Raw genomic sequence first — 15,388 nt, forward strand, 5'->3', positions numbered from 1 at the left:
GTCCTTGCCTGTGTGCGACCCTCTCAGCTCTCTATGACAACTGACTCCTGTAGCTAGAGTTTTCCTGCCTGGCCCACAGTCAGGACAAATCTCTGTCACCCGCCAGTCCCACAGCCACTCAGACCTAACCAAGTAAACACAGAGACTTATACTGGTTACAAACTGTATGGCCGTGGCAGGCTTCTTGCTAACTGTTCTTACAGCTTAAATTAATCCATTTCCGTTAATCTATACCTTGCCACGTGGCTCGTGGCTTACCGGCATCTTCACATGCTGTTTGTCATCATGGCGGCTGGCAGTGTCTCTCTCGGCCTTCCACTTCCCAGCTTTATTCTCCTCCTTGTCCCACCTATACTTCCTGCCTAGCCACTGGCCAATCAGTGATTTATTTATTGACCAATCAGCAACACACTTGACATATAGACCATCCCACAGCAGACTCCTCCTCCCTCCCATCTTCTCCTTCCTCATGAGCTTCATCAGATTACTCTCTGGAAATCTTTTTCTGGAAGCTCAAAGGGAACTATTTATGCAAGAAGAGACACCTTAAGTCATGTTTCCTGCCACTTGGGGTTACCCATGTCCATCTTTCAGTTGTCCATTGATGTCAGATGTCGCTAAAATCCTAAGACTGGCTAGGCCAGAAAGCACAGGAGTTGGAGGAGGAGAGTGAGGGGTATTAGTGGATGTAACTTCCCTCTCCTGCAATTTAAGATATGTATACAAAAGTTGATGAATATAGAGAGAACCTCTCCTCCTAAGGTAGTAAAGGAAATTTCCCTCAGAGGCCTCATTACCAAATGTGCTCAGACTGTAAATCACTGGGAGCACTTCACATCTGGTAGAGCCACCTTCTCCACGTTACTTAAGTAGAATAATGTGACCGCGCCCACCTCATGGTGAGGACTGCTGAGGTCCCAGTGAGAACAGAGCCTCTGTGCAGTCAGGTTGTAAGATGCTACAACTCCTTCTCTCGGCTTGTGGCCTGCTTGGGTTCTGGGAACTCGTGGGGACTGAGACCTTTATGAGAAGACCTCAATCTGTGCATCTTGGGGCAAGACTTTCAACTCTTAGATTTACTGAGATGAGAATTATGGACTCTGGGACCCGACTACCCAAGACCTCACACTATCAATTACGTGGCCTTGACTTGTAAAGTTTCTTTTAAATTAAAGTATTTATCTCTACGCTGGGGATTTTAACATCACCTACTTCATGCAGTTGCATAAAATGCTTACCAAGGTATCTGACACACAGTAGGTGCTAAATAACGTCATTTCCACTCTTCCACTATAGCAGGCTGGGAAACTTCTATGATCCTCATTTTATAGATGAGATAATTGAGATTTATGAGCTTTGTCCCGATTACTCAGGTAGAACATCAAATGGGGAGACCTGGCGCCCAGTGTTCAAAGCCATCAATAACTCATCAAAAAGTAGCTGTGGATGCTCCAAGTGCTTTTTGGTCACATGATGAAGGGGTTCTTCCAACCCAACTAGAATGCCTGACAATGAGATCACTGGCTGTACTGCATGGCCAATGTTTCTCTCTCTCACCAGGTTGGGAAGACCTGGGAAACAAAGGACAAAGCCAGTCTTTCTGTCCATAGTACTCAATCCAGGGCTCTGTAATCAGCATCTGATAGTTGCTGACTAGAGCCTGGGATACCCTTCCATTCTACTGCACACTTGAGGAAAGATCTGTAGTCCAGCAACCACCTCACTGTTCTTATGGTGTGTGTGTAGTGTTTCCATTGCCTGGAATACTGTCTTTTCTCTTTTTGGGCCCCCAGATTTGTAGACTATGTGGCTCCACAGATTGACATTCAACACAAACAAAATACTATACTACATAGCAAGAGTAGCTTGGAAACTCACCATAGTGCACATGTATCCCCTGAACAAAGGCCCAAACTTTGTTAGACCTGGCTTTAAATTCTGTTCTCATAAACTTAGAATCTCGTTGTTACTTATCTGTGATTTACACATAATACTAGCTCAAGAGCCACAGTGAAGATTACATATTCAGATATAAGTAAAGTACTTTGCTAAAGTCTAGCAAACTAAGGATGCAGTGAATAACAGAGATGGCAGTGAAAGTGATGGGGAAGATGATGGTGATGCTGGAGATGTTGAGGGTGGTGATAACATCACCTTCTCTGGACCCAGCCCTAGAGGACATTTTCACTAGACAAATGGATTGGTGGCAGACTTTGAAAGTGTCTAGGAACTGGTATGGGCATCTGCAATGAAGACAAGAAGGTAACCCAAATTACAGTTTCTCAGCTGCTTCTGAACTGTCTGGAGCCCAGGTTTCAAGAGCCTTGGTTTGCCATCACGTATTTTTGCTTTTGTCTCTGATTTTCATTTCAAGGTTGCCCATGGCAGGGGACAAAATGAAGGGATAAGCATCCCCCTGCTTTTGTTATTTCCTTCGCTCTCCTCCTCCCTGTCCAGATTGTAACTAGTGTTGCTAACTTTGACCATAAAGTGATCATACAAGTCAGAATCGATAGGAAAATGCCCCTGGTACCCTGCTCACTGACTGACTTCCCCATTTCCTGCTCGCACACTCCTCGTATCAACAAGCTTCCCATCTCCCGTGCCTGGCTGTTCCATTTTTAGGTCAGTCTGTTGTCTAGAATAATGAGGTCTGTGTCCTTTTCCTGCAGTCTCTGCCACCACTGTCCTCTTAAACCACATCTATCCAGGACTCCGTATTCTAGGGTCACATAGGGGTTTGTCTTGTGATCCGTTGCAGGCAGGCCTCTCTGAAGTTAGAGCACTAGTCTGGGAGTAAAGAGACCTGAGTTTGTGTCCAGTCTACTGGTTGTTGTTAGGCAAGGCCTTCCATTTCTCCAGGCCCCTGTTTTCCCCATCGGCCTGAACCAAAGTCTCTTTAGCGTTCCTCCTACCTTAACACCCATGCAGTTTCCAAGCCTCCCTTCCTTCCTTCAGGTTAGCCTTGCTGCTACCTCAAACACTTGGCGCTCCTCTCAGCTCCCTAGCACCCAGGTTTACCCACATCATTGCTTAGGCAAAGGGATAGTTCACAGCCAAATATATAGTTTGTAGAGCCTCAGAGGATGTCTTAAACAATGGGCAGCTTGATCCCATTAAGTGTTTACAGCAGCCCTGAGATCAAAGCCTCATTTGTAGAAATTGAAACTTGGTTGCAAGAGAAACAGTAAGTAGCTATCCATGCTCCGGGCTTTGCTGCTCAGCCTGCCAGAGCTGGGATTCAGGAGGCTTCACCACAAAGCCATCCAGCCTGTTCCAACAACAAGCTTCAGGCCTCCGTGCCCCGCCATTGCCCAGTTCCTTTCCTCTGCCCTGTAATCTCTTTGCTCTGCCCCACAGGGAGAACAACTTCATCAAGGACTTTCCCCAGCTGGCGGACGGGCTGTTGGTGATCCCGCTGCCTGTGGAAGAGCAATGCCGGGGGGTCCTCTCCGAGCCCCTCCCAGACCTTCAGCTGCTCACTGGTAAGACACACCCTTCAGCCTCTGCACACTCACTGACCACAGCTGTATTTGTGTGAACTACAAGAACATAACAAGATGCCCCAGTCCAGCCAGACTCCTAGGCCTCTGCCTTGTCTTGGGCTCCTGCTAGGAACCATGTAAAAGGAGGGGCTTAAGGAGACCCCAACTTCTTGGCTAGGGCCTACTTCATGAGAGGTACCTCCCCGAGAACAAGAAACAATTTTCCAGCCTTTCCCAGTGAGGCTTTGCCTGTGTCCAAGTATCAAACCACTTTCCATTCAAGTGACATTTTTTCTGATATTTCAATACTTCCAGAATTTTGTTTTCTTTGTTCATTTAAAAATCATTCTAGAGTTAAATCAGTGGACTCTTGAGTCAAGACTTTCTCCACATGGATGCATTTGAGTCATGTGGTTTATTATTTGCATGTGGTCACTGAGCCATTTGCTGGGTGAGTTTTATTTATCCAAATTTGAGAGTAAGGCATCTAGGTTCCAATAAGCCCAATGGTATCCAAGACGTTCACTAGGACTAGACCCTGGTGAATAGTGTTGCGTTTTTTTATCCTTTCAATCCCACCCTGTTATTCTCACCATCCCAAACCTTCAGGCTCTCCTGAAGTGCCAGAATTTTCTGTCTAGTTCCAAAGTATGTTTCTTCTCTTCTTTATCTTCTCCCAACTTTTCTGCTACCCTTTTTGGAGGGTGGGGTTGATTTTTCTAAGACAAGTGGACCTGGACTTTATTTTTGGTGATATAATAGTGGAGTGATGTCCACTACCCAGATCGACCACCCTCAAGCACAATTGAATCCTCTCACTTAGAAAACGATTGTCCCACAGGAATTAACCTGCAACGTGACAGACACCCCATCACTTGCAAGCTCTGAATGGCCAGGAGCAAAAAAATCTAACTACCACGAGCCTTTCCTGTAAAATGGCATAGACAGAGGAGACCCCGCATGGGTTAAAGGTGTCCTTGTGAAGCAAGGCTACTTCTATTTTTCAGCCCACATGATCCTGCATGAGTGTTGCTATTCTGATTTCAGATTATAAAGATGCCATATACTCCTCCAAAGTCACGCGGCTAGTGTGTAAATTATCATCAAGTATTAAACCTAATTAATCTGGACTCCAAAGTGGATGCCTTATCCATTATCTTACACCACCTCCCAGACTTGTCCCACTTCAAAGAAGATGCAGATCAAATGGACCCATAGATGACATATCTCTGCAAAGTGTTTTAAAGACTCCTATGCCTTCCTTAATTTCCCTTTCCTACGATCATAGAAATTCTAAGTGATTTGGAGTATTCTAGTTGAAAATTCTCTCTGCTGATTGGGCATCGGCTTTAAGAGAGACATGCCTCTTTGGAAAACCCCAGTAAGGGCAGCTCAGCATCCACAAAAGCTCACATTTCTTTACAGTGTCTGGTAGGAGAGTTCTTTAAAGACCCCAACACATCATTGCTTGTGTTTCCTTGGACAGCTTCCATCTTTACAGCATGGACATAACAGTTACTTTTTTAAAAATATGGTAAGGAATGAAGGTCATGTGTATAAGAAGTTTGGTTTACTATGGTTCTCTAGTAATTTTGCAGGTTGTTTTAACTATATGTCTTAGCTCAGAGACATTTGAAAGGTTCCTAATAAGGGAACTACTAAAATTCAAGAGATTTTTTTTTTTTTAATTACCAGAGGCTAAAGTAGTGGCGTAGAAGTTAAAAGCACTGGCTGCTCTTGCAGATGACCTGGGTTTGCTCTCCGGCACCCTACATGGTAGTTCACAACGATCTGTAGCTCTAGTTTCAGGGGATCCAACATCCTTTTCCAGCATTCACAGCTACTGCACACACGTGGTGCACAGACATACATGCAGACAAAATACCCACATGTATAAAATAAAAATAAATCTTTAAAAGTAGAATTACCGAGACAAATTAATCTTCTCTCCCAGAGCTTCTTTCTATCACCTTTCCCTAGGAGGAACTGTACAAAGAGTATGGTGGGTGGGGTGAGAATCAGGGGTAGTTTCAAGATTAAGAATGAAGAGAAAACCATTCCAGTTGGGAAATTGTAAATATCCAATTGAATTCCAGGATCTGGACTCTGTAGGAGAATTGCAAATAATACAGCATGGCCTTTATGTCAAGAACCTGACATAATACAGAAGCCTATATTCCAGGTGTGAATCCCAGCTAAGGCAGGGACCACAGTAAATAAAGGATGGGATAGCGGCCACTTAGGAGGGAGGCCCAGGGATAGAATGAGGGGCAGGAAAGATGGTTTTATAAATTGCTTGATAAACAGAATGTACCTCCTCCCTTTGAATACCACACCATGGAAGGAAAGGATCTTTTAACAGCCCACACCAGAATGTTCAGCTTTCTTCTGTCAGAAGTGGGGCTCAGTTGTTGATTACCCCTTCCCCACAAACAAGAGCTGTGAACATGGCTAGGCAGTAGTAGATGGGACAGGGGACAGAGTCTACCTGGATTTTGGTGTCTGGGACTCCTTGAATAGACTAATTTCTCAGCCCTGGGTCAGGAGCCTGGTCTTCTCTTTCCTTTTTCCATCCCCTCTCTCTTTCCTTCCCAGCATCACATAGAAAGCATAGGCAAGACAGAGCAGATAAACAGAGACGACATATTTATAACTAAACATTCTCACTCCAATGGACATATCTTAGGGGATCATGAATATTTTACTTGAAAATGAAAGCCTCTAAAATTATATTATTCCTGAAAAGGCTAAAGAGGGAGGGAAAAAAACAGTTGACAGTAATGGACAACTTTAATACTACAGAAATGTCCAGGAAGAAATCATTTGTTCCAATGAGATTCTCATTTTAATATCCGTATCAAATATCTCTTTAAGTGCCTCCTCACCAGGGGACAAGAGAAAGGGATAGGAAATGTGCCTGCTATTTGCAGAGGTGCAAGAAAGCACAGCTACATAACAACAATAATAACTGCTAACGTGACTAGCATTTCTTTTTAATGCATTTGTTCATGATTATAAAGAGGAGAGAATGCAAGGCTTTGGGTGGAAATTTTAGAAAATGGAGATAGATACAAATCAGGGGGCAGGATTTTTTTACATGTATCTGGTATCCAGTGTTAACTGCTTGCCAACATTTTTGTTGTCTTTCTTTTTTGTTTGTATTTTATCTTGACAGTACCTGTGATTTCTGAAATGCATTCTGTGGAACATGCATTCTTAATGATCCCTCTGTATAAAAGAAGTTCCATGAGCAGCAGCACCTTCACAGAGACTTATTGTGTATTTTAATTATTGTAATATGCTCAAAATTAAAAAGTTCAGTTTGTTTAGCCAGTATTTCTCATTTATTTGAATTAGGAAAATATATGTAGGTATACAGGTTTGCCACATAGTGATTATAAATATCCATGTTAACAACCAATGGTTTATACCAGGGTCAGCAAACATAAAGGGATGGCTAATACATACATAGGGATTTTTCAAGTGGCCTCTGCTATTTAGTGCAAAATCAACTGCAAAGACTATGAAACAAATGGGCTGAGAAAAATATACCCCTGACCCTGGTCCTACAGGCAGAGACTTTCTAGTCACTGAAAGAGCTTTCACTTCCGTTACCATATTCAAGTCTCACGTTATGCCTGCAATGTCAGATGGGAAATCTGAGACAATGAGATGTCTAATGTCCATGACACGTTACAGATGGACTTAGGTAGGTGGGGTATAAATTTGACCTTTTACATGTGAGGTGGAGGGACATTGAAAGCCCAAAGAAAACATAGAGATGTGTCTAAAGAGCACAGCGGTGGAGAACAGTGGTTGGTTCTAACAGTGCAGCAGTCAGGGCCCAGACCAAGCTTCTTCTCACTTTGAAGAGGTGAACAGAACATAGAACTGCCGAGTGTGCATTGGGGTGAGTATTATGAATGCCAAGCTCACATGCTATCTTATTTCTTCCTCTAGGAGACATCAGGTATGACGAGGCCATGGGTTACCCCATGGTGCAGCAGTGGCGTGTCCGGAGCAACCTCTACCGTGTGAAGCTGAGCACCATCACTCTCTCAGCAGGTGAGGACCACTGTCCAGCTAGCAACCAAAGGACGTGTGGTCACTTCGCACATAGTCTCAAGAGCTTGGGATGTCCCAAGCCCTGGCTGGTACTGATGATGCTGAATGAATGGAAGAGCATCTAGGTAGGCAGTGGCATGAACACCCTGCAGTAGGGACAGCACAACAGTGGGACAGTGGGACACAGAAGGAGCTTCCTAGAAGAAAAATTGCTGAGTAGGGTGAAGAAGTATGATAACAGGAAGAGAGGAAATAGTAATCTAAGCAATGTTCTGGAAGTGTTTCTGGCTTGTGATTGTACCTTCTCTTCTCAGTTCTCTCTTACTTCTTTCGTTGTCCATCTCTACACAGCAATAGCATGTGGCCCCACTCTTCACCACCATACACACATGTGTCACCCATTCTTTATTCATGCGAGCCCTGAGCTCCAGCAGGGAGGGTGTTTGGTAGTTTTTGAGATGGAACATGTTTGTTCATAACTTTGCGTTCGCTATATCCTTCTGCCTAGCTCTCCTTGCCTGGGGTATGCACACTAAACTCTTTGGTGCCTCCTCCACTGTCCATTCTTCAATAAACATTGCAAGGAATTCCAGATGATGAAATACCTCCAGCAAAGTACTAACAAGTACTTGATTTGTGTCTGAATCATGTCTATCTACCCCTCTGACCGGAGAACTGGGGCTAAGTCATGGAATCTGTTTATTCCAATATCTCCAGAAACTAACAGAGAATCAGCACATTGTTGGTGTCTGCGTTTGATAGAAGAATAAGATAAATAAATGAAAACTGGAGAATAAGGTATTGAATAAAGCTTCCTGGGAAGAAGAGACCTAGTCTGAGGTTTTGTACTCTGGTTCTGACAACACCATCACCGGGTTTTTGTCAGTGTGTCCCCTAATTATCTCTTGAGTTCTCGCTTTCATTCCTTTTTATTTCAGTACTTCTTTGTTCATCAGCAAAATGGAGCTCTTTCAACCTGGGTCTGGGAGGACTTTACCCTCTGGGCCGTACAAACAGTGATTGTTGCTGACATCTGTCAAGCATGTTATAATGTTTCAGGTCTTGTGCCTTGCAGCAGTCCTACAAGGAAAGTAGTAATTTAGCTTATCTGTCATCATACAAAGGAACTGAAGGTCGAAGAGGTCAAGTAAGCAACCCAAAGTCACATGGCTAGCAAGCACCAGAAGAGAAAACAGAACATGGATTTTGATTGCATTTTTGTCTGCCTGGCTGAAGAGCCACAGGGCATCTCCAAGGCATTGACGTTTTACTTAACAGAGACCATCTCATTATTAACCCTGCTGCATTAATTGCCCAGTTGCATGAGTTAACAGGTTGATGGAGAGAGAGTGTTCTAATCAAGCACCCTCTCTTTGAGACCTATTTCTGTTTCCCCACCACCCCCTCACCCTGCGCTTGTGAATATAACTGTGATGTTCCTGTTAGAACTACAAAGGTGTACCTGCTTTAATTAATCAGTAATGATGTTCCTGGAAGCTCCTTGTAAATCAAATGTTGGCAAATTGGAGCTCATTTTCAGTGTTGGAGAGGGGCTTGCCCTTTGATGTGCCATTGCCTGTTCTTATAATAACAATGGCTGGTTGTTTGCTGTGTTTCAGGAGCTGGTGGTGTGCCTGGCCAGGGTGGGTATCGGAAAGATGCATTTGTGGATTTAGAGACAGATGAAGAGGGCTTCTGTCTGTAAAGGTGGCAATTCTTCAGAGTGTGGGGAGAGAGAGTGGGTGCTCTGCACAGGAATAGGTGAGAAAGGCTTCTAAGAAAGGGGTGACTTCATGAGATCTGGACGCATAGGTGTGTCTTGGGAGGGAGTAATTTCATGTATGGAGACAGTGCTGAATACATAAAGGAAGGATAAGAGAAATCCCAGGTTCCAGTAACTGCAAATAAGGAAACAGGAGATAACTCAGGCATTCCTCTAGGCCCAGATATGGTCATGGAACTTTATCCAGTGGCAGGCAGGATTACAAGAGGGCCTTTAAGGATTTGGGACATAGGAAATTGCAGAGGAGAATAAATTATATTCAGGAAAATGAGCAGTGACAACAGTCTGGGACATTTGTCTGGACTTCATTTTTAGTGTTGACTTAAGTCTACCTATAGCATGCTTCAGACTCCCCCAGTTGATGATATATGGGGAGAGAGTTCACAACAACTGCATGTATTCTGGAGGATTCAGCCTTTAAGGTAGATGGGGAACTCAGAGAGCACTTCCCTACATTTGCTGTTCTCTAAACACCCTAAGCTTGAAAATCAGAGCAGTGTGTTTTGGGGGTGGCATTACTCAGTTTGAAACTCCCTTAGGAGTTTCCCATACTAAAGCTGAGTTGGTGACTGTAGAGAGAATTGTGTTAGAGGCTGAATGGTGAGGGAACAAGTCTCCCATTGTTGGAAGGCCCTGGAAGAACAGGAAGAAGAGTGAAGTGGAAATAGCAGCTCCTGAGACACGGCTCTGTAGGCCTTGTGCTAGGTATGGCAGACTTAGCAGAGAACCAGGACAGTACAACAGGCAGCAAGAAAACTCCACTGTCTCAGAACATGAGGGCAAAGGTGGAAAAGAAGGCGATGTAGCAAGAAGCTAGAGCAGGTATGCAATCTGCACTGAGCTGGGACAAATGTAATGCCGGGACTCCAGCCATCTTACTTGACATTAAAAACAAAGGAGTGTTTGAGTCCAGCTCTTTTAGATAGAGAGCCAAGATGTGTTATTTACAGTCTTTCAGCTTTGGCTTCTCATCAGGTTAATGGGGGTGTGGTGGCAACATTGCAGTGTTTGAACTAAGAGAGTAAAAACATCTAGTGGTCTACCTCTACGCATCAGCTGTTCAGTAAGTAAGCATCAGCTCCAACTTTCTGATGGTGACCTTAAAGTCATCATCATGTAGGTTGGCAAGTCTTCTTCGTCTGCAGAGTTCTACTATGTCACAGTATCCAGCACTGAGAGTAAGCCTTTGCTGTAAACATGTAAGGCTAGAGCTGCCAGCCTGCTGCCACGGTGATGAGGATGAAGGCCATGAATTCTAGCTAGGAGGAGCCCTTACTGGGATATAATTTTTCAGCCACCAACTTCTGAAGTCTAACCACTCACACATGCTCCTCTCCCTCCAGGCTTCACCAATGTCCTAAAGATCCTGACCAAAGAGAGCAGTCGGGATGAGCTGCTGTCCTTCATCCAGCACTATGGCTCCCACTACATCGCAGAGGCCCTGTACGGTTCCGAGCTCACCTGCATCATCCATTTCCCCAGTAAGAAGGTCCAGCAGCAGCTATGGCTCCAGTATCAGAAAGGTAAGCCTGGGGGTGGGGTTGTTGAAGGTGGTGGCCAGGTGTGGCACAGAGGGAAAGCAACTGAGAAAACAATGGAGCCTCGCCAGATCTAAATCCTGTTTCTCCTATCTGAAAATTGCATAGGCCTTGGCAATCCCCGGGCCTTCTCTGAGCTCACTTTGCCATGGTCAGGGTGAGGAAACATGCTGTCTTAAGATTCTTTCATTCAGGTGTTTTAACTCTTTTCTTATGCTATAGGCTTCTTTTTTTTTTTTTTAAACCATGCTTTCCCCTTGAAACAGTTGCCAGAGATAAAGGCAGAGGATGGGCATGGTTGTCTCCATGATGCCTTCTCTTTAGGCTTCTTGGCAGAAGGCAGAAAAAACTCTCACTTGCTCCTCAAGTCCAGGGGACGGTTTCAAGTGTCCTCACAGAAGGTCACCACATCTTAAATCCCTCTTCTTCTCAGCTGTCAACAGATTTCTAACTCCTTCCGTTAAGGTGGCCTAATGCAGAAGGCTAGTCTCTGCCATTGGCCTTGGAAAAGTCATTCCCATGTGTGCTCCGTGTTCCCTTCCTGTGAAATGTGTACTGCCATAATTATTCCGATCTACCTACCACGTGGAAAGGGGGAGGTGACTCACACACGAGCATTTTACAAAGTTGGAAATACCACATGTATGTAAAGATGTCTTCTACTTTTTCATGTGTATGTGTGTGTGTGTGGTACATGTGTGTTCACACGAGTGTTGATGTGTGCATCTGTAGGTGCAAAAGTGTATTCAGGTGGGAAGGCTGGAGGCTGACATCAGGAGTTTTCCTCGATCACTCCCCACCTTACCCATCGAGGCAGCATCTCTCATTGGAACCCATTCCCTTATCCATCTAATCTAGCTGGCCGACTTCCTTGGGTACCTCCTGTTTTCTACCCTCTAGCTGCTGGATCTGAGCAGCCTGCTGGGATGACCATATGGGTGCTAGGGATCCAAACCCTGGTCTTCATGCTTTCTCGTTGTACAGCAAGCCCTTTAACCACTAAGATATCTCCCAAGTAGAACGCATTATATATTAATATGTCACTGTACTTGAGAAATGGAGTCTCACATTTGAGAAACCCAGTCTCGGACACGTGGAGGTAAGTGCCCACAGAGACACAGCTGAGGAATAGCTGGGCCCATGTTGGAACTCATAGTTGGAACTGGCAGGCTACAAAAACTGTTTTCTTTTAGCTTTCTTTTTTCCTTCCTTCCTTCCTTCCTCGCTCCCCCTCATCTATCTATTGATTTATCTATCTATTCATTCATTCATTCATTCATTCATTCATTTTCCAGCTATATCAAAGTGTTTTCTGTTATAGTTAACATCATTAATTGCTAGAAAGGGTTGATTGATGATACCAACCTGCTTGCACCTTCTCCACAGGACTCAACCACCCTAGCTCCAGGAGCCCCATAAGTCATAACTACAAACCCCAGAACACTGTGGCCCTTGGAAGCCTCATTGAACTCAGCTCTCCAGCTTGCCTTGGGGAAATTAAAACTCAGTGGGAGAAGGAAGTCTGGGCTGAGTCACACAGCTCCACGTGTCAGGGCCAAGGCAAAGCGAAGCTGCATCATGCCGTCTTTCAGTGCTTGTCAGCTGCTGACTGTGCCTGGTGAGATGGAACCCCCAGTGTACCTTGGCCGTATCTGCAGCCTTTGGTTCTGCCTCTGGGCTTTTGGCATCCCCGGCTGTGTTTGCACCTCTGCCTGCTTCCTGTGTGCAACTGAGTGGGGCATGGGTGGTTTATAGGCTCAGAGGACATAATTGAGTTGTCAGGGAATAGCTCGGTTTTATGGCTGTGACAATGACAGTCTTTAAGGAAGTGCATTAAATCAATAGAAGTCTCATTGCGCCACCCTATAAATAATGTGACACATCATTAAACAGGGCAATAAGCTTCAGGACTTTGAAGTAATACAATTAGGTTATGTTTATAAAAACTATCTCTCTCGCTGTGGCCACTGAACTAATTTGCTCCATGCCATATTCAGGGTCTGGGACACTACTGTGATGCTAAAGGTCATCCCATCTCCATCCTTGGTTGCTTTCAGGGCCTAGACTTCCTTGTTGAAGAACATCGCATTCTTTGCAATAGACATGGAATCTGGTACAAGAAAGAGAGGAGAAGGAAGAGGGTAGAAAAAAAGCTGACACAGCAACTGGAGTCCCCCACCCCACTTCAGGGACTGAATGACTTTGGTGTTGTAGCTTTCCATCTCTGGGCTTCCAGTCTGCAGAGACTTTATCCCTTTCATGATCTGTATTAGTTCTGAGAAGAACATACAGACACTTGGAAACCAAGATAAATGTTTTCTGTGTTTCTTTCTCTATCTCTACCTGCTACAGCATATCGGAAGTCTTGATTTATCTTATTTTTGATAATGGGGCATAATACAAGGGACTGGGAGGTTAAAAAAAGGAAAAAAAAAACCCACTGGGAGCCCTTCATATTCAGAGCCAATTGAAATAATTTCTCTTCCAGGCCATCAGTCATGTAACGTCAACATCTTCTAAAGGCCAGTTAAGTCTGGGCTTTGTGGCAGATAACTGGGAACAAAGCTTGTGGGAAGAGGAGCAGGGGGAGCAGTGAAGTGGGCCACATTTGGACTCCTTCCTCTTCTTATATACCCATTGCCTAGTAGCTTCCAAGTTTTCCGATTCCTCATGCTAAATGAGAGATAGTAATTCCCTTTCACAACTTTTAGGTGAGTGAGATGAAATAATGCAGGGAAAAGTTCCAAAACCCAGTGGGTACATGAAAAACAGTAGCATGAAATAAAATGAATATTTTAAACCTCAGCTAAAGATTCTAGACATTCCCTGTAGTCAGTATCTCCAGACATCGGAAATAAATGCCCCAGCCCTTTCCAGGCCTATAGATTTATTTGCGAGTTCCGCCCATTTGAAGAGTGGCCGCTGGGAGAAAAAGTTCAGCTTAGTTAGCACTGTCTCCTGTAGAAACAAAAAGGGGGGGCCCGAGAATTTTCTTTTCTGTAATAGGAGAAAAGTAAAAACCAGAATAATACCCCCTGGGCATGCCAATGATGAGTGGAAAGATCCAGCCAGATAGATCGTTATATTTCACCAGATGAGGACTTTGGCTTCTGCCAGTCTGAAGGAGCCTGGAGGACCAGGCAGGTCAGTGGAGTGGGATCTGAACCAACCCTAATCCAGGTTAAGTTGGGCCCTAAAGGCAAGTGAGTATCTGAAGTCATCTCTGGAAGCTAGGAATTCTAAGCAAGGTTAGCATGTTCAGCCTGTCAGGTTCCTATAACCATCACCTGTGGCCACATGCCTTTCTCCAAGCCCATGTGATGGTCTGAGTGTCCTGTCCCAGAATTATACTTGCAAAACATGCTGCGGTCTCCCCCCCCTCCCCTGAATGGGGCTTTATTTCATCGCCTGCCTTCATATCTGCATTCTCCACTTATCTGTGACCTTGATACAGAGTCTTCAGTTATGATTGCATGTTTATAAATTCATTCATGAATAACATCTTTCATTTGGGAATAAAACAAAGTTTCATAGTCAGCTGGGCCCTCATTAAAATCACAGGCGTGCATTTGGGCACTTGTGTGATCATAGGCAAATTGATTCACTCTCTGAGACAGTCTCCATATTTGCAAGCAGGGTGGTTGTGTAGTCTGTATAAGGAAATAAATCAGTGGATAGATGTGTCCAGTACTGAGCTGGAGCATTATTATCCTCCTCCAGCTGTCCCCTCTACCCATTTAGATCACGGTGTTCCCAGGTGTGTATTCAGAGGTGTGAACTGGGGTGTGGAGGAGCTGTAACGGAGACTTTACTAACATGGCTTGGCAGTTGATACAGGATCGGGAATGGTTCGGATTGGTCTAGGGTAGGGAGTGACCCAGTAAGCTCAGCTACAGTTGTAGACCCAGAGGAGACTCTAGAGGTAGACCAGAGAGGAATCAGCCAGGGTCTGTGACACCTCCTACTGTGTACTAGACCGTGGTGGATACATAAATTACCAGTCTCACAGGTTATGGTTGTCTTTTATTCTGTGGAGAAAGTTATGTTATAGTGGATGGAGGTAAATATGTGAAATAATTGTTCAACCTCTGTGAAGGAACAAAGAGAAAGAAAAGGAGGAAGAAGAAAAAAGGAGAGACAAGAGTAAACCCAAGTCCAAAGAAGTAGAGAAAGTCTGGAATCATGAGCAGACCTCTTCTGAGCATAAGGCCCCCCAGGCCTTTGTCCCCTCTGGAAGGACAATCTCTTCACATACCCAGTTTTTGAATTCTCTTGCATTTGTGGTTTAGAGAGATGTCCCCACAGATAAACATTCCTTTTAAAGGTGTCTTATCTCTACTATAATGTTCCAGGCCAATTCTAGGGAATACACTTCCATCTGAATTACCATGCACTTCTGAATGTCAACTGGAATATTCCTGGGCTACTTTTTGGAAAAGTCTTTGGCTATTTGAAACGCAGAGCCAAGCATCAGGCTGTTAGGAAGAGAATACCAAGATGAAGTCAAATGTCACATT

At 44.4% G+C, this 15,388-nt stretch overlaps 1 protein-coding gene across 5 annotated transcripts in view; it reads left to right on the plus strand.

Moving 5' to 3' along the window:
- Positions 1-15,388, plus strand: part of Astn2 (astrotactin 2) — a 947,200-nt gene that overhangs the window by 669,052 nt on the left and 262,760 nt on the right. For all 5 annotated transcript variants that reach the window (XM_052714946.1, XM_052714945.1, XM_052714947.1 and 2 more), the window contains 3 exons: positions 3,361-3,485; positions 7,446-7,550; positions 10,677-10,856. In XM_052714946.1, coding sequence (XP_052570906.1) covers positions 3,361-3,485; positions 7,446-7,550; positions 10,677-10,856 — 410 coding nt within the window. The remainder of the gene's footprint in view (positions 1-3,360; positions 3,486-7,445; positions 7,551-10,676; positions 10,857-15,388) is intronic.

The sequence above is a fragment of the Peromyscus californicus genome, unplaced genomic scaffold (assembly GCF_007827085.1).
Source record: "Peromyscus californicus insignis strain IS unplaced genomic scaffold, ASM782708v3 Scaffold_5__1_contigs__length_169319896, whole genome shotgun sequence".
In the NCBI taxonomy this organism is placed as follows: Eukaryota; Metazoa; Chordata; class Mammalia; order Rodentia; family Cricetidae; genus Peromyscus; species Peromyscus californicus.